This window comes from Anser anser, assembly GCF_964211835.1.
Source record: "Anser anser genome assembly, chromosome: 7".
Taxonomy (NCBI): domain Eukaryota; kingdom Metazoa; phylum Chordata; class Aves; order Anseriformes; family Anatidae; genus Anser; species Anser anser.
The window spans coordinates 41,212,332-41,233,125 of NC_139727.1; the positions used below are offsets into that span (position 1 = coordinate 41,212,332).

A 20,794-nucleotide genomic window follows, 5' to 3' on the forward strand; every position below is an offset into this window, starting at 1 on the left:
CCCATTGCACACTAGGAAAGGCCCAGAGGAAATCACGCTTTGCTCCCATCCCTCTCTCCTGCAGAGTCAGTCCCACACCGTGCCCTCATCGCTCTTAGGGTCCCAGCTCCCCAAGTAAATGATTGTGGGGGACAGAATCTCAACCTTAAAAGTAATGCTTAGCCCTGCGGACCAGGCTGGACATCTCGCTCCCACAGGATCCGAAAACAGGGTGCAAAAGGAGAACAACACAGCCTGATACAGCCTAATTCACACCTCTGAAACAACTGGAGCCGGAGCGGAAGGGGAGCCTGCGGGAGCGTCCCTCCGTCCCGAGCCCCCGCGCGGAGGCAGCCAGCGCAGAGCCCGCGGAGATGGCGCAGGGCGAGGGCCCGCGAGGCACCTGCACGCCTCGCGGCCTCTGCACACCGAGCAGCTCCAGAGCGCATCACCCGGGGTCTTGCTCACCGGACTATCACGGTGAGGCAAGAGGGATCTATATTCTGGTGCACGCGTAGTCCTACGGCCTGCCAACACATTGTTTGAAATTAAAATGGAGATTATTTTAAGCACGTTACCCCAGGTTTTGCAACTTCTTGCCTGTTTCCATGGGGATGGGAGCTGTGCCGGCAGCTGCTGCAGGGCCCTTCAAACTCCTGCACATTTCTGGAGGACTACCAGGGAGAGAGCCAGGGCCAGCTCCCACACACCGCCCAGACGCTACGAGCCCTCCGGGCCCAGCACATCCCTAAAGCTGAAGTGCTTCAGCTTCAGCAAAGGGAAGCCGGCCCCTCGGGAGCCGCACGAGGCCCACACAAAGCACCCCTGGCTGCCGCCGTGCCCCGCGCAGGTTCCACCCGCCGGCGGCCTGGCTGCGTGCTGCACTTGGGGAGCTGCGAAGGGCAGAGCGCCTGCCAGCGGGGTTACGTACCCTGGGCACGCAGACAAGCATCTCCGTGCTCCCCTCAGGAAGCGCGCACCACACCACATCCTTCCTTCTGCCTGCTCACCCCAAATCCCAGGCCAGGGCCGGCTCCCACCAGTGCCCAAGCCAAAGCATTCCGAGCACAGACTGCTCTTTGCGAGGGAAAACCAAAACACTCACGGACACGTCACCTAAGGCAGCGACCAGCCCCATGCCACGCACGTCTTGGAGCCAGCCCGGTCAGCGGCGGGAGCTGTACAACTGGGACCTTGCACCAAGAGCAACTTTATCGAGCAAGCGAGATCAAAGACTGGAGACTGGACGGTGCGTCAAGTCATCAGCACTTCGGTAGAGAGACAGACAAGGGATTGGCAGACACTGACTGAGACAAAACAGTGATCAGGACAAACGCTAATTAGGCTGCCACATCACAGCCCCGTAAATCTGCTGGGAACCCAACGCAGTGTCACCAGGCAGGCAGAAAGCCCTTGGACCAGGCACCTCCTCAGAAGCGAGAGGAAGAACAGCTCAGCGGGTGGTGCCAGATGGCTTTCCATGCTGCCGTTTACATTTACATAGGCTTTTTTAGTAAGCCACTTTGACTCAGGAGCAGCCACCACCAAAATGCTCTCTGTAGATGCAGCAGCACCTGCGGGCACACCACGCGGCGCTCCTCGCCCCTCACAGACCTGTGGGCAGCGCTACGGCGCTACCTCCGAGTGCTCCGTGCATTGCCTCCCCCCAGTTTTTGCCTCTTTCCCAGTCTGAGCACATCTGCTAAATGTCTTCTAAAGTTGAAAGGATGTAACATTCCTGTTGGTTTTACAGTGACACTTTGTTCCCCATTTGGAAAAGCAAACAAACAAACATACAAAAACAAACAAACAAAACATTTGTTTGGGCTTTTCCCAAAGTAGAAAATCTTAACTGCCCACATTCCCTGACCAGCTAACGAGCTTTCAGAAGGCTCTTATGGGTATAAAGAAGAAACCCTAAAAAGCCCTTACAGACAAGGACCAGCGTTTCCTGATGCACAGCAATACATGGCGATAATGACCTGAGCACGTACCTTAAATCCCCAAGCCTGCTACAATTGACTTCAGTTTACTGAGGCCACCTTAATGCCAGCACCCGATAGCTTCGAGTCTTCAACCTCGTAGGCTTTTTCCAGCTCTTTTACTTCTTTTTTCCTCACCTCTTTTTCCCTTTTGCCCTCGTTAACCTTCTCTGTTCAGAATCAAGGCACAACCTACCTCGTCAAACGTTTGCTGTCAAAAAGGCATCACTGCCGAGCCTCTCTGGCCAGACAGGCCGGCGCACACACCCCAACCGACGTCATTTTAACAGCTTTTGCACATGCAAAGTTGTCAATGTAAACGAAAGCACTTGAGCTGATATTCACACAGGGGACAGGAACCATTCTCTGCACGTACCGATGCTTTCTGGAAGCAAACAAAACACAGCGACACTCCCCTATCAAAGTCAGCTTTCCAGTTACTTGAACCCCGACTCTGAAACACTCAGAAACATTTCGAAGATTTTATCAGCCGACACAGAAAAGCAAAACGCACGTGTTGCAGCCAAGCAGCACACCAACAACAAGACTGGCAGCAAGAGGTGCCAAGGCCCTTCTTCCAGGACAGCTCAGACGAGCCGCGCTGGAAGCTGGCGGCGGCCGCCCCGGCCCGTACCTGGGCTCAGGGCTAGCAGAAGGCAGCCGGAGCGCGGCAGAACGGGGCGCAGCAGCCGCAGCGGGACAGGAGGCGGGAGCAGGGTGGCCGTGCGGGGCTGTGACTCTCCGCGGTGCCGCGCACCCCTCAGAAGCAGCGAGGGCTGACCACAGTTACACTGACACCGCACTTGGAGGTGGTTTGATCCCCGCGAAAACAGCGGGGTCTGTTCTGGTACGAACGGAGCATGATGCTGAAAAAGCTGGAGGGGGCCCGAGAGACACACATGATGGGCACAGGAAGTTTTCCTTCAGTCACAGCCTCAAAGTGCTCGGTGCCGCAACCCGCCACGGAGCTCGCCAGACAGTCGCGGTCACGGCTGGCGTTGAGCAAGGCAGAAATACAGCAGCAGGCCCGTCGGTTTATCAAACATCAGATCCAGCAGCGGGGAGCTGAAGTTGGGCAGCCCAGGCTGCAGAGAACGTGGTGCTGCCTTCTGTGTGAGGTTACCTGCAGGCGGCCCCCCGGCACCGGGCCCGCAAGCTGAGGACAAACGCGTTACTGCCCAGCCCCCAAACCCCCACCGCGCCCCGGTTCGACCACGTCTACTTGGCCAAAAGCCTGCGTTGTGGAAGTCTTGAAACCCGTCCTAAGGGCATCAGGCAACATGACGCTGCGGGTTTGTTGCCTTAGAAATGTCGCATCTGTAGCTAGATTTCTCTGAGGGCAAGTTCTGGACCTTGCGTTTGTACACGTTAGAATAAATGTTAGCTTTCTGTTTATGTACGGCCCTTCATAACCAAAAGGGATTAACCACTGCATTTAGGCAGCCAGGCTCATCCTTGTGTATGCATCGTTGGGAGCCTATGGGTAACATTTCACGTGCTAATCTATTTTTAATTTTTTATTATTTTACTTGAAATTGCCAGCACTAGTAATTCTCCAGCATGATGTCACACGCAAAGCGAAAGCATTAACTGGCTGCTTTATTTAAGGAAGTTATTGGAATGTCTTAAGGGATCTCCATAGCAACCCTGCTGTGCCAGTAAATAGGAGTTCGCCAGAACAACACCGACTGCTCCCAGCACACACCAACGAGCCGTGACAAAAAGGCAGGCAACATTGAGAAAGTAACGTCCCAGTGAGTCTCCACTACTGCAAAAGCGCTGCTTAAAAACACCTACTAGATGGCATCGGGATTTTGCCAGTGTCCATGCACCTGCAAAGGTCGGCGTCTCTGTGCTGGCCACATACAGGCTCGGTTCAAAACGCAGTGCTTGCCGGATCACGCAGCAAGCCTCCAATTTCAGCGCGTCCCCTCGGCGTGCTTGCCGTCCCCGTGCGCACCACATCCCAGACGAGAGGCTTTCCGCTGGGCGCTGGGGCACCCGGCAGCCCCACGGCAGCGCCACGCTCGCTGCCGAAACGCACAGAGAGGGGTTTCCAAGGACTCTGCGGCGCTCCTTCCGAGGAGGATTTTGTTCGGCGCTCCCCGGTTGGTTCGGGGGCACTACCGGCCGGCTCCTGCACGCTGTAGGATCAGCACAGAGGCGCGAGGCTCGGTAACGCGCCGTGCGTTACCCCAGCGCTAACCGGCCGTGCGGGCGGCACGGCCCAGCCGGGCGTGCAGCACCGGCCCGCCCAGCCCCGCCCGGCTGCCGGGGGCACGGCGCGGCCCCAGCTGGCAGCACCCGGCGGGGGCCGTGCCCACCGCCCGCAACCGCCCCCGGGTTAACGCGGCGGCCCCGGAGCACCGGGCGCTGGGGGCACCCAGGGGAGCGGGCTCCCTGCCGCCGGCCTGGCGCCTCTCCCGGGGCCGCCGGCAGCCCGGCTCCGCCGCCCTGTAAGGGAGCGGCACGGCGCCCGGGGAGCCCGGCGCGGGGAGCCCCGCGCGAGCCCCGCGCCGCCAGCACGGGACGGGGCGGGCGCCGCGCAGCGCCGGGCACTTCGCACAACTTGCGCGGCCGGCGGCACCCGGCCTGCAGGCGGCTGCCGCTCCGCCGGTGCCCCCGCGCGGCTCGGCACGGCTCGGCTCGGCACGGCTCGGCTCGGCACGGTACTGCACGGCTCGGCACGGCTCGGCTCGGCACGGCTCGGCTCGGCACGGCTCGGCTCGGCACGGTACTGCACGGCTCGGCACGGCTCGGCTCGGCACGGTACTGCACGGCTCGGCACGGCTCGGCTCGGCTCGCTGCCCCCTGCCCCCCGCCCGTCCCCCGCGGGGCTCAACAGGCGCGCACTCACCGTCCTCCCTCTCGTCGAAGACGGGTCTCTTGGAGGACGAGGCGCTCGCTCCCATCCTCTTCTTCCACTTGCCCCAGTGAAACATCGGGGCGAGCCGCCTGGCATGCCCTAAGCGCCGCGCCCCGCCGGGCCGCCGGCTCCCGCGGCCGGGACGAGCCCCCGCCGGCCCCGCCGCCCTCAGGCGCCCCGCGCCCCGCCGCCGCCCCCCCGCATGGCAGCGCCCGGCGCCGCCGCCGCCTCCCGCGCCGCGCCCGCTGCTCCTGCCCGCGGCGCTGCCGCAGCGCGGCGAAGGCAGCGGCGGGGCCGGGCCGCGCGGCGCCGGGCGGAGCGGGGCCGGGGGGCGGGGGCGGCGGCGGGGCGGGCCGGGCAGGGCCGGGGCGCAGCGCCCCCGGCGGCGGCGGGAGGGCGGCGGCGCGGCCCGCGGGTGCGGCCGGGCGGGGACGCCCCGGTGCCGGCGGCCCGGCCCCGCTCCCCGCGCAGCCCCCGGCCGGGCCCAGCCCCGGTCCCGGTCCCGGTCCCGGTCCCGGCCCCGGCCCCGGCCCCGCTCCGCCCGGGACAGCGCCAGCCGCGCGTCGCTGCCGCGGGGCCGTGCTGGGCTGAAGGCAGCCCCATCGATTTTTCTTCAACTATAGCAGGAAGCCGAGGAGCGGACGTGAATTAGCGGGCAGCTGGGACAGTCGATGTCTGCCTCGCGTGCAGGCTGCCCCGAGCCTCAGACTGCAGGGATCCCTGGCACGGCGCCTCTGAAGATGTCGTGTGAGAAGTTGCGGTACGGAGACGAAGAGCGGGCCTGGGGCTGGCAGTTTAGGGCTGCAATGATCCCCATCACTCCCCACCCTAACGGGTACACACCACAGCCCCAGCGAGAAGCAGGAAAACCCTCAGTGCCCGAGCGCACAGCTCACAGCCCTCACCCACGCACCCGCCGCCCCGCAGCAGCCGCCTCTCCCTGCGCAGCCCTCCCCGACCGGCCCTTGCTGGCACCGCACAGCCTCGCGGACTCGCTCCGGGTCCTAGGAGAGGCAGGCGCTCCGGGGCCGTGTTCCCCCAGAAGCGAGCCCTGGGGACCTCTCTCATGCTCAGTAACACACGAGCAACCGGGCGGGACGCGTGGCCTGCTCCCGCTACCACAAACCGTTTGCCAAGGCGCCAACACCGAAGCGTGCAGCTGCTGTGTCCTGCTGCACGAAGCCCCGCGCACGAGGAGGACGAGCTCTGACCCAGAGCCTCTTGCTGCGCTTTTGCTCTGTGCAGCGCTATGTGATGGAAGAGCCGCGCTGCCTGCGGAACCTGCGCCTCCACCTCACCAGCCCTGGAGCTCTCCTGCCCTTCTGTCGGCGATACGGCTCAGCTGCTGCAGAGCTCCTCAGGAAAACACTCTTGTTTCTCAAGCTTTTACAGGCTTCGCAGGACGCTGAGCCCTAACACGCTCGTGATGCCGTCTCTTTATGGGCTGTTGGACAGAAATGTCTCCTGGAACGTCCAATTGAACGCACTGCTCAGAAATAACTCCTGACGGCCACAAACCACGTCAGAAATGTCAAGGCGAGTGGCAGCTCTTCAGCCATTACATCGTATCTGTTACCCCAGCAGTACTTTCAGAATTTCAGAGGTGCTGCTTTGCAACTCTTAATTTAAAATTTTGCTGTTTTCCTTTGCGGCATGCTTTGAAATGGATAGGTTAGTTAATGCGCTCTTTATAGGAGATTTGCTAAGAGTTAGTCATTATTTGAAGAGCCGGGAAGTTGTAAGAGGATTACAACTGAAGGGTGTAATTTAAGAACAGTTTTCCAAAGGCAAAGAATAGTTCTTAAATTATATTTATTTGAGAAATCAGAAAGAATAGCTCTCAAATAAAAAGATGGAACACCTCAATACAAGATGGCAATTTTTGCTTTGTCTAGGGATCATTTTGTTTTTCAATATATTGCAAATGTCTGAGCCATCAGCTTTCACTCCCTCTTTTCTCTTTCTGTCACATTCTGTAGGAAAAGTCTGAAGACTGCCATGCGATGGCTTCAGTCTGTCTGCCAGCCAGTTGTCACTTCTCTCTTTCTCCACTACGGCTTGGACAATCGAATCCACAGCCTACAATCACAGACTTTTTCTGAGAAGTTTGCAAGATTTACTACTGTAGGATAAAAGAGTGCTAAATACGGATCTGGTTGTTCAAATTCTGGGGGAAAGTTTCGTTCCACCAGATTTCTCAATTTCTTTACCTGAGAAACCAAAGAAGGTGCAGCAAGGTGGTTTTTTTTCTTATTATTTTTGCTGCGTTAACAGTGTAGGAAGTAGTTTCCCCTTCTCAAGGGTAAGTCGAGCAGGAGAGAAACAAAAGGCCTGGTAAGGTTTGTTTCAGTGCTATTCAGAGCACAGGTGAATTAGTGCTACTCAAAGCTCTGTACAGGGATACAGGCTACTTAAAATCAGGTCCTCCTGCTGACTCCTGCTTTCTAGGAACCCAGCCACAGGCACGCATATATGTCCTAACAAACACTGTGAAACCCCAAGAAAATTACCATCTAGTTTTCATCCTCACAGTGAGATCTGCCTGTTCATGAGGCCCATCCATTGCACAGCCAAGAAAATCAGGACGTTAGTGTTGTTTTTTAAAGGAACAAGCAGCAGACGCGTAACACCACCCAGAATTATGGAGGTTTTTCTCTATTCACAGCCAAACAGCAGGCGCAGCACTGACTGCTGCCAGGAATTGGGTGCCGTGCTCACTGCTCAGCCAGAAGGGCCACCGGCTTCTCGTTGGGGCTCTGCCTGAAGCGGGTGCCCCGGTCCAAATCCTAAGCCCTGTTTCTAACTAAATGATAATATTGAAATTGTCAGGGAGAAAGTTACCTTGAACAGAAAACGGGGTGAGGTTTCTTATGACTTGAATCAGGCAGCTCTGCTCAGGCGTACGTTCATTGGAACTTTGCCCTCTGCTTTGGTTTGGGAGAGGATATTCTTGTTCTAAATACCCAGCCTGGTATTCGGAGACAGTTGGGCCATGCTGGCATCATTTGAACTGTGCCCATTAAAGATCATAAAACAGATAAGAGAAAAAGAGTTTAGAAAAGTTCCTCCAGACTTTGTGACATGGCAGAGAAGCTGGGCCACTAGCAATGGCATTTGGCTGTGGCTGGTAATGTATTATCTAAATCGCTCATCGCGTCCCAGTTTCAAAAACTGCATTTTTGCTTCTGATCTTAAATCGTAGCTCAGGACATCTGAACGATGAAACGGAGGCTGTGTTGGAGGGGAAATGAGAGACATACGAACATTGACTTTGGAGAACTCATGGAAGGAAAATACCAATTGCCGACAGTGACAGGGCGTTTGTTACGCAGTCTCTGAGTCGTGTAGTGGTGTCCTGCCTTTGAGCAACGCTGCCACAGCTACTCACCTCAATGGGAAAAGTGAGATTCATATTTAGTTTGCAAATATTTAGCATAAATGGTGTGACATAATGCTTTCCATTTTCAGTATTTTAACACCACTGAAAATAAATTCTAATTTATTTAGAACTCCAAGTCTCCTTGTACTCCTGAATAATTCAGACAGCGCTCTATTGTTGTCTCCTCCTCTGTACCAAAAGAAATGGAGGGAAGGATCAAATGCTCACTGTCTCGGATCAGTTTCCCTATTCATGAACCAGAGAATGCTGGATCATGATTGCCTGTGCACAGTTATTTACGATGGAGCAAAATTAGTTCCACAAAAGCCAAATGTAGTCCTCCTGCTTCCTCTCAGACAACAGTATTTGCTCTTACCTGCAGAGCAAGTGTGTTGGATGTTCAAACACCCAGCTCTTCATTATTTCTGCAGCAGAATTGTATTCATTTTCTATTTGTAAAACCCGAGAACAGGGCTCCCTTTCTGTTCTATGGGTACGAGTCTAATACCACTATTCAACACCAGCGTGGTGAAACACAGGGAAAGACGTTCATCCCTCCAGTGAACAACTGCACTTCAAAACAGGAGTATCAACAGATTGCCAACCACAGCGCCACGATTACACTAATCTTATGAAAATGTGTATTCAGTAATGGATACTAATCCTACAGGGGAAAAAGGTAAAACACATAAACTGCTCCGTAGTGGTCCAATATAGGGAAGGGAAACAGAGAGAGAAGTCTGCCTTCTAGGTATCCTGGTCTCCAGGGAAACAGAAATTCGCTTCGTTTCTGAAATGAGGAACTTTAATAAAAAGCTAACTTCTACCATCATTTATTCCACAAGACGTCTTTGAATATAATTCTAACTATACCTCTAAGAGGAAAAATATGCAGCCTGGGTGACCAAAGGGGTTATTAGGAACAGACTGTTCTTGAAATCACAAAGAATGTTTCGAAATTACTCCTTTCTTATTTTTTCCTCTTCCTGTTTTCTATTCTTTTTGTGTTTTATATTTTACTCAGAGACAGTTAGGCATTTAACTAGCGAAAGCTTTGAGGATACTCTGTGCAGGCCTGTTTGTCCTTGGAACCCATTAACATACCACGGATCTGATGATTTCCTTAAATTAGAGAAGAAAGGAGAGCTGGGACTTCCCCACGTTCCGTTCTTCCTGGAGAAAGCAGGAGAGAAGCCTTAAGCAGCCCAGAAGGGCTGTAGCCAGCAATGTTCAGCCGCGTGTACAAAGCGCGCCCAGCCCACTTGAAGGTTGCTAGCTAATGCCAGATATTCAAGAGAGGGGACGGTGCAAGACCTGCGAAGTAGACAGATGATCCACGCTCCAGGCTGTGTGCCATCCTGCTCAGTTACCGTGGAAATTTGACTCAAATCAGCAGCATATCCGTATGTATTGCGCTCCAAGGCACGTGACGGTGTGAAATCAGCTGATCGGAGCCTATGTGGCTACTGACTAGACTAGACGTAAGATGCAGCTTAATAGTCCTACTGCAGCCTTACAAAGAGGAGGGTTGTATGACAGTGTTTTACCAGGATGTGAGGAGAGGCTTGCAAAAGGAAAGCAACTGCTCTGGAAGAGTTTGTCTTCTCAAATTTGTGTTAACTTCTGCATATTCCTTTTGTTTTTTCCTCACGGATTTCAAGAGGTTAGAATATTCTTGCACTTCACCAGCCATGAAACCATTCCTACTTCACGGAATTGCATCTGCTGAGCCAAACTCGTCAGGTTTTCATACATTCAGTACCACCTATGTTGTGTCTCTTCAAAAGCTCACAGACGTGCAACAGGAAAAGCCTACATGCATTCATTTAGCTGGGAGACGTGATACCTGTTCTGCTCTAGGCCAGGCCAAACAAATCCCGTATGAAATTCCAGGATTATACTTTCAGTCAAAGGATTTGTACCAGGAATTACATCATCCAATTATTCTCAAACACATGAGCTCTGTAAGCGAATGGGTATCCTCTGAGGTGACTGATTGTTCTCATTTCCAAGCACTGTGAGCCACGTATTTTATATTGTGCCAAAATTAGCATGAGGCAAACTGAAGATAATATTTTATTTTTTGTTTCTTAATCTCACACCTCAATTAGCTGCATGGATCCTGCAGTTTACCTCTCTATGTTATTCTCTACTGGTAGCTCTAAGTTACAATTCCCTTTCTGCCTTTTTGCTAGATGCATGGAGCAGTGATTGTTTCCTTCTTTCATCAGTTCAAATCAGGATCAACTTCCCTGATATCAGTGAATTTATCCTGAATAAAATCAGTGTAAATAAAAATAGAAATGCCTGAAGTATCATTAGATTCTTTACGGCTATCTGTTCTCAGTGAGCTGATGAACATTTCAAAACAAAAACGCGACCAATTTTCATAAAACTGAAAAGGAGGCAAGTATTATAAGATGCTAATTTAGGCATAGAAACAAGGGGCCAATATACCCTGACATTACATACCCTACTGATTATAGTGGCTACAACTGCAACGTGTTTAACATGATGAATGGACTATTACTATGATTCTGAACACTCACAGGGCTTCCTCACCAAGAAGAAAGCCTACCGAGAAAAAAGCTATGTTTATTTTGAAAAGATCCCCGAAAGAACACATAATTCTTTCAATAAACATTACATAGAGGGGAAATTTCATACATTTTCTTATCATTAGCATTTCTGTAAATAGTACCAATTCTGGTTTTAAAGATGCTAACAGTAATCACCGATCCAGCTGTTTCAAAGTCCTTTAAAGTCACTCCAGTTAACTAATAATGTTCTCCTATTAGGACCACCTGCAGTGGCCCGCATTACGCGGGAGCAGGCACCACCAGCGGTGATGCAGCCTTAAAATAAGATCTCGTCCAGACTGGTGGAAAAAGGGTTACACGTTTCATTGCCAGTGCAGGTCTCCTGCTGGTTCCACAGGTGCAAGCCGTAGTGCAGATGGATTACATGCATTTTACCAGCAGGTGTTCAAACCCTACAGAGTGATAAAAGTGCCTGCCTTCCTCCCAACTAAACTTCTTCCCTTGAGCTGGTGAGGTAGCTGTATGCTAATTCAATTGCTTATTTTGTTTTCATCTTTTACAGCCTGAAATGGGTGTTGTGTTTAGTTTTCTGTATAGCATAATGGCTTCTCTCGCCTAACTCTGCTTTCTCCTGTGAGAGAGGGAGGAATTTATTTCTGGAACTGTCTGAACAATTCAGCCCTTCAAATTTTTAATGACTTCTATCTTCTTTTTTTTCCCTTCTTTGTTTCCTTTCATTTATGTGTCTGTTCCCTTTCTGCTTACCCATTTAAGTTAATCAATGTTTCACTAAGAAATCAAGAACACATCTTAATATTCTAATAAGATGCTCTTAGAAATCATTCATCTCTTTTCATTTACTGGAATATTAGGAAATTATAAAAGCAATGACTTCACTGAAATGAAAATGAATTCAATGAAAACAAAGCTTCCTTTTAGACTTATTTGAAGTCAAATGCAAGTGAAACTTAAGTAATGTAGGTGCCTACCAATCTGAACAAATAGCTGAGCAGGAGGAATGCTTTTCTCTGAAGCTGTATTGTCACTTCTATATTGAACTCTGAAAAATAGTGCTGGGGGACAGTACCCTTAAAATCCCTACTCAGACAGTTAATCTGCATGAGGACTTATCTGGCACCATTTATTCTGAGAGCTGCATCTCTATGGCACAGCGGAGAAGTCTTGTTAGGTATAACATGTTCTATATGATCTGCATATAGAATAGCATTACAGGGTTGTGGTTACCTCAGTTCTACTTTACGGTGCCCCAGAGAGGCTCTACTACATGTGCAGAGGGGCCGCCCAGGTTCATAGGAGACAGCTAGCAACTCTGCTTTGATGCCAGGGTACTACATGGTGAGGCACGGGGGCAGCTCCCTCTGTTCCACGTGCACTGATGCACTTGAAGCGCAGTATCTTTGTAGGTCAGCACTAGGGAGGAAGGAGGGCTGTGATTCAGAGTCCACCCAAGAATATCTGACCCTGAGCCCTCTCTATGAAGACTCAACAGCTTAGGTCCTGACAAGAGAACAGTGCCAAAGCCTGGTCTTCCCAGAGACCAGCATCCTCTGAAGAAGAGGGAGAGCTTGTGTTTCCATCAAATAAAATGTGTAACGCTTCCCTTCTTGCCCAGCAAAACAGCGGAGTATAAAAGTAAAGGCTAGCACAATTTTGGAGATGACCTGACATTCATTTTGGTCGGTTACAAATTATGTTAATATCTCTGCAGCTGAAGGATTAAAAAACACACCCCAACAGCTATGGGAAATTCTCTGAATGTCCCAGCAGGTTCTCTGTCTGTCAGAAGATTGCTTTTCTAGATAGAAGAGCAGGTCTATAGCTAACCTACTCAAGCTCTTTGTTTTCACTGTTCTTCCCTGTTCTGACATCGCTTCCCTGTGAAGTGCAATCACTAGGATGACTGTTCCAGATGCAGACCTGACCCAGTATGCTGGGTCAAGATCCCCTCAAGGCTGGACGAGGCTGTTATGACAGCCTGCCCTTGAGATATTTCTATCCGCAGAGCAATGGCATGATTTTTTTGTACGTTCAATTTGTGTTTGGATTTTGTTTCTAGGAGAGAACTCCTAATACAAAAAAAAAAAAAAAGCTGAAACATCCTTAGTTATACCTCAAGATCAGAAAAAAAAGCAGTTTGTTGCTTGTTTGCCGTCTCACATGCAAACTTTTTTTTTGTTGTTTAAGTTTTAGTCATGAGACAACTGAATTTGAAGAAGGAGCACAGAAATTCCTGTTCTAACATGATTCAGCTAATCTGAGTAGCTTTCTAGATTCACTTTCTCTCCCTGAAATGCTCATAAAAACATTTGCCGATTAGTGTTGTGCTAAAGGTTTCTAAAGAAGTTTTGATGTCAATGTTCAGCTGCAAAAAACAACACTCTGCTTAAATTAATGTCGTTAGTTTTAATCCTAATGTATTTTCTTATGTAATCTTAAAATTATCCTAAAATATTTTGGGTTTTACACAAATAAATGCAATTCAATACTTCTTTCAGTACAGCTCTGCCATTGATTCCATTTTAATGTTCATAAGTTTTGCCCTCTGGTTTACAAATATTGCTCATAATTAGGATTTAATCACCTAAGTAGCCCCAAAGAATATCTATTCCAGGAACAGCATAATGAAATTGCCAATCATACCTTTCTTTTTCTTGAAGTCAGCAGTAATAACGCAATTAGTAGAATCTGTATTTTCAAGGTGGAGATGAATTCAAGCTGAGGAATACGTGCCTTGTCATCTTCAGCCCAGGTACTACTATGTTTTTCAGAGGCTTGTGGCCCTGCAACAAGACAGATGTGGAGATTAAGGCCTGTTTAGTTATGAATTTAAGCAAACTGTTCCCATGAAAATAGGAGTATGTTGTTTTGCAGTGATCTACCAGACTATTCCTTCAGATTTCTGATATTTCCTACAAAATGGAAGTTTAAATGTAGTCTTTGGAAGTCAGAAGTTCCTGAGCAATGGGATTGATTGTTCAAGCGAGTGCAGGTAAGAAAGAACGTTTCTAAACTTTTTTTTAGCAGAATCAAAGCTTTGCATTATATCAATGCTTGAGCTATTTCAGCCTCCGGCTGTATTTGCTTCAAGACGCTGTGTAGGACCTAACAAGAAATTTACACACTTGCCTCAAAATGTTATTGCTGAGGCTGTTTTGCCATGTGAAGGTTTCTATGGTTAGAGAGAGGTCATTTCCTACTGACTGCGAAGCCCTATGCACTTGGTGTTTGGCCTGTAACAAAACCGTGTCAGCATTACTCTACAAGTAAAATGTTGCTGCAAGGAAAGGGCCTCTGAGGGAAGCCCCCTGAGATACCTGGAGAGGACTCGGGTGGTGCTGAGTGCGCAGAGCAGATGCCCGAAGCACTGACTGAATCTGGCTGCTTGGACAGGAGGCACTGCGGCGGCTCCCGGTCATTTCCATGGGGATACCGGCAGTCTTCCTCCCCGAGGAGTTTGTCACCAAGTAAAAATAATCTCCATCAGTGAAAGCGGTTTATATTTTTGGTGATGAGAGCTGGCAGCGGCTTGGTAACGCTGCCATCCCACCTCCTGTCATTCCTGCGCGTAGGTTTAGGCGAGTGAAGACCTCTAGAGAGGTACCGGGCGTCGGGCTCCCCGCAGAGCAGGCCCAGGCCGGGCTCCGCACGAGCAGCCCTGCCGCCCGGGGCGGGCCGCGGCCCGGCCGGCGGTGAGGGGGCGGCCGGGGGGGGTCGGGGGGCCGGGGGCCGGCCGGGCCTCGCTGCCGGGCTCCGGGTGCGCGGCTGCCGCCCGCGGGGCCTCGGGAACGCGGGGCCCACGGCTGGAGGGCTTCGGGAGAGCGTGGCTGCCGCCGGAGCACCCGCTAGAACCGTTAGGAATTAACGCGATTTTAAATGGAGGCGGCCTCGTGCTGCCGGCGCTGCAGCGCGGCGCAACCGGGCTGTGGGAGGCGGGGGGGAGCGGCTCGGCGCCGCCCCGGGCGGGTGGGCCTGGGGGTGCGCGCATGTACGCGTTATAGCATATGTACCTTATAAAGTTACACGCGTGTATGTATACGCGCACACACGGCGTGCCTTCTGTATCACAGTGCATTTCGTAACACTGGGGACGATCAGAAAATAACATAAACGAGAAGCTTGCTTTGTAGCCGTTCTGCTTCCAAAATACTGCGTGGTTTTTCTCAGATCATGACCTGCTTTCAGTTGATCGGTCTGAATTACTGAGCCCGTGTTTCTGGCTTGCAGACAAATGGATGACAGCTATTACACAGGGCTTAATGGCAGTGGTGATAACTTTGGAGATGAGTATCTCAAACAGAGAAACTCCGCTGGCTCTAATTCACCAGAAGAGATCAGGAAGGCTGTTGAAGAGTGTGTGTCATCGTCCTCAAGTACCCTTGACGTTAGTAGAAAAAATATTAAGCATCTTACCGAGGAAATACATAAACTGCCTGATATAAAGGTGTGTTATGTCGTTGTGTTTTAATACCTATGGCTTGAATGTAGCGCAAGGCAGTTAAGGGTTGTTGCTTTGTCAGATGAACGGGAAAACTACAGATTCTTAGATATGATCTTTAATACATGTTTTGTTCTGTTTTTAAGGTCCTTAAGTCATGTGTATAACTTAGAATTGTGTATCCCTTAATCTCCTTTAACTGTTCTTTTTGTAAAAGTGTAGAGCAGTTTACAGTTTCCATGTTCAACACTGCGTGCCAAGGAACAGTTCCTCTATTTCTGGATTTAACACATGTTTATGTTTTTTCTCTATTAGCACTTTCATCTGGAGGGAAATGCCATATCGATGATTCCCGAGGATTTATTTCAAAAGCTGCCACATCTTGTTTGGCTGGATCTCCGGTTTAACAAGATTACAGCTCTTCCCCCTGGAATTGGTTACCACAGGTAAGACCATTGGTCATACAGGCAATTTAATAAAAAATGTATTTTTCTTCTATTTGCCCTACTGCAATTTCATTGTAACAGTCCAACTTTTACATGCTTTTCTTTGGCATTAACCTCAGTACAGAATGCTATGTAAGCTTATTTTTGTTTACTAAAACACAGATGAAGTGAGAGGTCCAATTAATATTATGTTAGTGAATTTCTAAACACTTAACTTCAGAAATGTACATCCTGTTAGCATTTTTCTCATAAAATGGAGTAAAGCTTACTGACTGTAGCTGACTAACGTTAGTGCCGCATGTGAGGTGAAAACGTGGACCCATAGATACAAACATCACGTCTCTTGTAACTGTTAACGAGGGACAGTTTAGTCAAAGAATGTTATCCATTAATTTGTTTCTGGTTGTCATCTGACATGGTATTTAACTGTTGGAAGGATTAGTTAGCTGTCACTGAGTTATCTGGGGTGTGCAAAGCAGGGTGTCCACAATGTTGCTGTGACCCTGAAAAGTGCACTTGCTCTCATGTTGCTGAGGTCACCACAACTAATTTCTCGCCAGTTTTTCAATGTGCTTGGGCAATCCTTACTTCTCAGTTGAAGTGGAAGACTACAAACACAACGTATAGTAGTTATTGGGAACAAGGGAATGATGTGTGCTGAAAGGAGAAGAAACTGACACAGGAATGCGTGCATTTCTGGTTCTAAAAGAAACTTTTCTGTGAAGAGTAGTAAGGAAAAGAAGACAACCCTTGAACGGTATATGCAGTGGAATTTTCCAGAATTAAACATGTGACATTGAAATAAGATGCTTAAGGGTATTTTAAGGTCAGTTGTTTGTGAAAGATTATATATTCAACTTCTGATTAGAGAAATACAGTAAATGAAGGCTATGCCTCTAAAAAATAGCTGAAAAATGTTGGGTCTAATGTCTTCATCTTTTAAATAGCTTTCATAAATTGTTCTTAAAATGGATGGGAGTGATGTTATAGCTTGTGAATTGTATGGTCATCATTGTACAACTGGTTGAAACCCTGTGAGACTAAGGTACTCACTGCGTGTCTTCCTAGAAAATACCATGCCAGCCATTTGTCCCACCATGTGATATACTTGTTTGTATTTTTCCACAGACTTTGAACAACAGCTCAGATTTAGAAAACGCTTATCAGAAATACTCACTAAATATTACTTGAATTCCTCAATATGATAACTTAATTTCATCGTTATTACTTGCTGGAGTGTAAAGGTGCATTTTACCTGGTGTACAGCAATGCCTAAATTATTAAGGAATTTGGGGTTTGAAGTGGGGAGTCCTTTGCTGCTTCCATGTTTGTTTTAAGCTGAATTGGATACTTTGCTTTAAAAATATGAACATGAACATGGTGCTTGCATTTTTCTGACTGAATTGAAATGTCTTAAAACGTTGCCACAAATGTTAATCCAGTGTTGAGCAGCTGCCAAAATGTTTGTTTTGTTTTCTCTTTACTAGAGGTAAAGAAATATTATGACAAACTACCAAGCTTTCTTCTTGTTTTTGTTGAATTTTACCGGTAAATAAGTCAAATCGCAACACTGGTAAATAAAACACATTAACTTTACTAGTAGGATGATGCTTTGTGTATGGCATGTGGACAGTGCTTTGTCTATAGAATATCACTTGATCTGATATGCTGCTGGATATCAAACTTAAAAGCTACTGAAAAGAATCTCATTAAAATGGCAAAATGAAGCAGTCAAAATTAGGAAAATTCTTACTGCTTTTTTCTAGTAGTCTCCATTTCATAGCTGCCTTGATGTCAGTACCTGTATGCTACAAGGGGAAAAAGAGACAACCTCCCTGTTCTTGGACAAAATGTCCACCGTATCCTCAACACTCGCTAGCTCAGAAGTTCACATCAGAGATGCTCCATACAGCAGCGCATACAGCAATTCTGGACACTTAACTTGCTAAACAATATCAATTGTTTTCCAAGCACAGGCAAACTGATAGTTTTTCAAAAGCTTAGGGTTTGTCTAAATGTTAGCAGACTTCCAAAATGTCATGTGTGACATAAACACCATAAATGTTTGTATGTGAGATGAATGTCTGACCCATGCCAAACTTCTAGGCTGCTTCTAAGAATAAGAACACTGGAGCTTTTAAAAATAGTTTATGAAATTAAATACAAATAGGGTATATTTCTGTCTAATATCATTATCAAAAACGACTGAACAGTTTTAGCTCAAATGTAGCCTGAGGAATGTACTCAACAAAGCAAACAGTTGCAGCTCAGCAAAATTATAAACAACTGAAAATGATGAGTTTATAATTGGAACAGTCAGTATCAGGGTTTAAAGTGATAAGCTTTGCAAAGAAAGATCAAATACTAAATACTGAAGGAGTATATAGTAATTCATGGGCATAAATGCAAACTTCCAATTGCCATACCAGAAAGCTTTGGGGGTATGTCATTTTTCAGCACTGATGTTTGCAATGCAGGGGCATGGATTTGCCTCCTGGGTTCCCTTCTGTAGTACAAAACAAGCAAGAAGAAAATCAAGGAGGAAAAATATTCTCATGTTTCTGCTTAATTAAATGAATTTTGCTTTTACCATCACAAGTATTTTCTGTTTTATTGCAAAGGCAATTGAAAACTCTGCTTTTAGAAAGGAATCCTATAAAAGAGCTGCCCACAGAGCTTGGTAAGTACTCACTTATGTCATAGATGCTCAATTCTGTAGTTAGACTTTAGAATACTTTGGTATGTATCTAAAGAATGATGTTACAAACATGGGGGTAGGGAGGGAATTAGTTGTGTTAGAGCACATATAATGATTCTCCTCACTGAGAGGGGAAAAAAAATAATGTCTAGGATTTTGGTCAAAAATGTTTAATGTTGTTTCTCTGAATAAAGCTGAAGCAAAAAAAAACGTTTCAGAACTCTCAGAAATCTTGGGGTGTTCTCACAGTAAGGCATTTCTAAATGCAATTGGAGCTGAGAACTTCTACAGCAGCTTTTTACAGTTTCAAACTTTAAAGACATCTTTAGCGTTATAACTCTTCTTGCATTAGCAGTTACTACTTGGGAGTCACAAGTATTTCCAAATCAAATGTTCCTGAGCACGTTGTGCAGGTTCCTGGGTTGGCCTGAGGCTGCCCCTTGCGAGCTGGAGCTGAGAGTAGAGAGACTTCTGAGGAGGGGTCCCTATTCCTTATTCCTCATCCTGCCCCTGCAGGGCGCAGAGCCCAGCACCCCCGGGACTGTCGGTCCTCACAGCAGAACTCCTGACTCTGTGTTGTTGGTTTGGTTTTCCTCAGCTCTATTTGAAGTTGTCTGAGCGTTAAGTCTCTTTGCTGTAGTACTTCAAAGACTAACCTCCAAAGCTACATCTTGGTTCCGGGCTTGTCACCAAGCAAAAGGCGTGATTTCAAGCTGGCCACACAATTAGGCCCAACTTCCTTCTGCTTACAGAGCTGATGTTAGACTGCCCTGTGCCAGGGTTGAGCTGAGCGCTGCTCGCTGTCACATACATTCTCACAGCTGCATAAGATAGGCCACGTTGGCTCCTGTGCTTCACTGGGCTCCGTTACATTCGTGTTGGCTTCCCGGTACTCTCTGCACGAGGTATCCTACCTGTCTGAGGTGACATCCCTGCTAGCAACCAGAATGTTCCCAGACCTGTCCCCACCTGCTGGGGCCAGCTGGCACGAAGTGACCTGTTCCTACATAACCACACTGCCCCAAACGGGGTGCCAGTATGCAGCACCCCCTGGGGGGAGGTCTGCAGCTTTAGTGCTCCTGGGCCACGTGCAGGCAGTGACGGTGGGAGACACGGCTGGCACAGACTGACACATCAGGGACCTGTCCCCAGCTGTTTAGTGACACAGTCGTGTTCTAGGGCCCAATAATATTCCCAAGCACTAGTACCCTTTCTGTAATTTTAACAAAGCTTTGTTATTTGCATTAAATGCTATGAAAGTATGTTCCCTTCCTGCTCTTTGGGCAGTGCATTAAGAAAACAACCAGGTGCAGCAGAAAACACCACTTCCTTGCAGCTGTTCTGGGTTCTTTGTACCTTTGCTAAGATTTTGGCAGAAAGCATTGCTGGTGCCATGCTGATGCTTTGCCTTTCCGTGTAGCAGTTGCACCGGGGCAGCACTCACTAGCACTGATTGCATTTCTTCCTGGGAAATAATGACAAGGGAGTGTGGCCATTCGGTTTCTGAGCAAAACAGATCCCTTTGCCAGGCTTCCTGCCCCAGGGTCTGCTTCTGTTCAGTCTGCACGGCTGCAGCCGTGGTCCTTGGGGCCCTGGTTTCTTCAGGACGGCAGCCCACGAGCTGTGGGGCCAGCTCACCCTCCTGGGGCAGGCCCGACGCCCTGCCCTGTGCTCAACGCCTTCACGGCCACTGTGCTGGAGGCATGCTGTTCTCCGAGCAACCCGATCCTGTCTTCTGCAGTAAAACTTGACTCGTGATACTGTTTGCCGGAGAGATCCTAGATCAGAACAGTGCCACTGTAACACCTGGATTATTACAGATTTCCCAGGTGGGTATTGAGGTGAGGGGAACTCCTGCCACGTGCAGGGTATGTGCATCTCTCCTGTTCTCACCGGCTGCGTGGCTGAGAGGTACCAAAAAGGATGCCAGCCTTCCTGCTGCGTTTGAGGTCTTTGTCTGAGCCACAGCAATTGGAAAAGAGCACTGCAGGTTTTTTCAGGGCAGGATTTGTTGGGCAGCCGTGAAGTGATGACAGATGGCTGGAGGCATTTCTAGAGGCTGGCTGCAGCCAGGCCTTCCGAAGCTGTGTGTGCGCTCATCAGCGAGCAGCGCAGTGACACCCTGCCTGTGTAGGAGTGGCCCAAGCCATGCCGGTCTGCTCTGCCAGTTCCGATAGCACAACTTCCGCATCGTTTGCTTAATCGCTTGCCCACATCCCCCTCAGTATTTCTGAGTCGCAAGGATCTTGGATGCAGCTGGCAGGAATGTTGTGCTGGGGTGATGCTGCCCTGCCATATGCCTTGCTTTGCACGATCCATCAGTTCCCTTGGCAAAGGCTGCATGTCCGTGGCATTGCCACCTACTGTGTAGTGTTTAGACACAGATACATATGTGATGTGCAGAACTATGCCTCCTCCAGCTCCACAGCAGCTGAGCTGCTTCAGTCT

The 20,794-nt window shown here is 49.1% G+C and overlaps 2 protein-coding genes across 12 annotated transcripts in view; one reads left to right on the forward strand and one right to left on the reverse strand.

The window, feature by feature from the left end:
- The window catches only part of STK32C (serine/threonine kinase 32C), a 93,070-nt gene extending 88,061 nt beyond the window's left edge, over window positions 1-5,009 (reverse strand). Inside the window, exon 1 of one of the 2 annotated variants that reach the window (XM_083843520.1) lies at window positions 4,819-5,009. In XM_083843520.1, coding sequence (XP_083699646.1) covers window positions 4,819-4,923 — 105 coding nt within the window. In that variant the 5' untranslated portion in view covers window positions 4,924-5,009. The remainder of the gene's footprint in view (window positions 1-4,818) is intronic. The other variant, XM_083843519.1, reaches the window with a different exon arrangement.
- Window positions 5,010-5,281: 272 nt separating this feature from the next.
- Window positions 5,282-20,794, forward strand: part of LRRC27 (leucine rich repeat containing 27) — a 38,913-nt gene continuing 23,400 nt past the window's right edge. For 7 of the 10 annotated variants that reach the window (XM_083843518.1, XM_083843510.1, XM_083843509.1 and 4 more), the window contains exons 1-5: window positions 11,262-13,516; window positions 13,639-13,756; window positions 14,992-15,208; window positions 15,518-15,648; window positions 18,270-18,328. In XM_083843518.1, the coding sequence (XP_083699644.1) occupies window positions 14,996-15,208; window positions 15,518-15,648; window positions 18,270-18,328 (403 nt within the window). In that variant the 5' untranslated portion in view covers window positions 11,262-13,516; window positions 13,639-13,756; window positions 14,992-14,995. The other 3 variants (XM_083843513.1, XM_083843511.1, XM_083843514.1) reach the window with 3 other exon arrangements.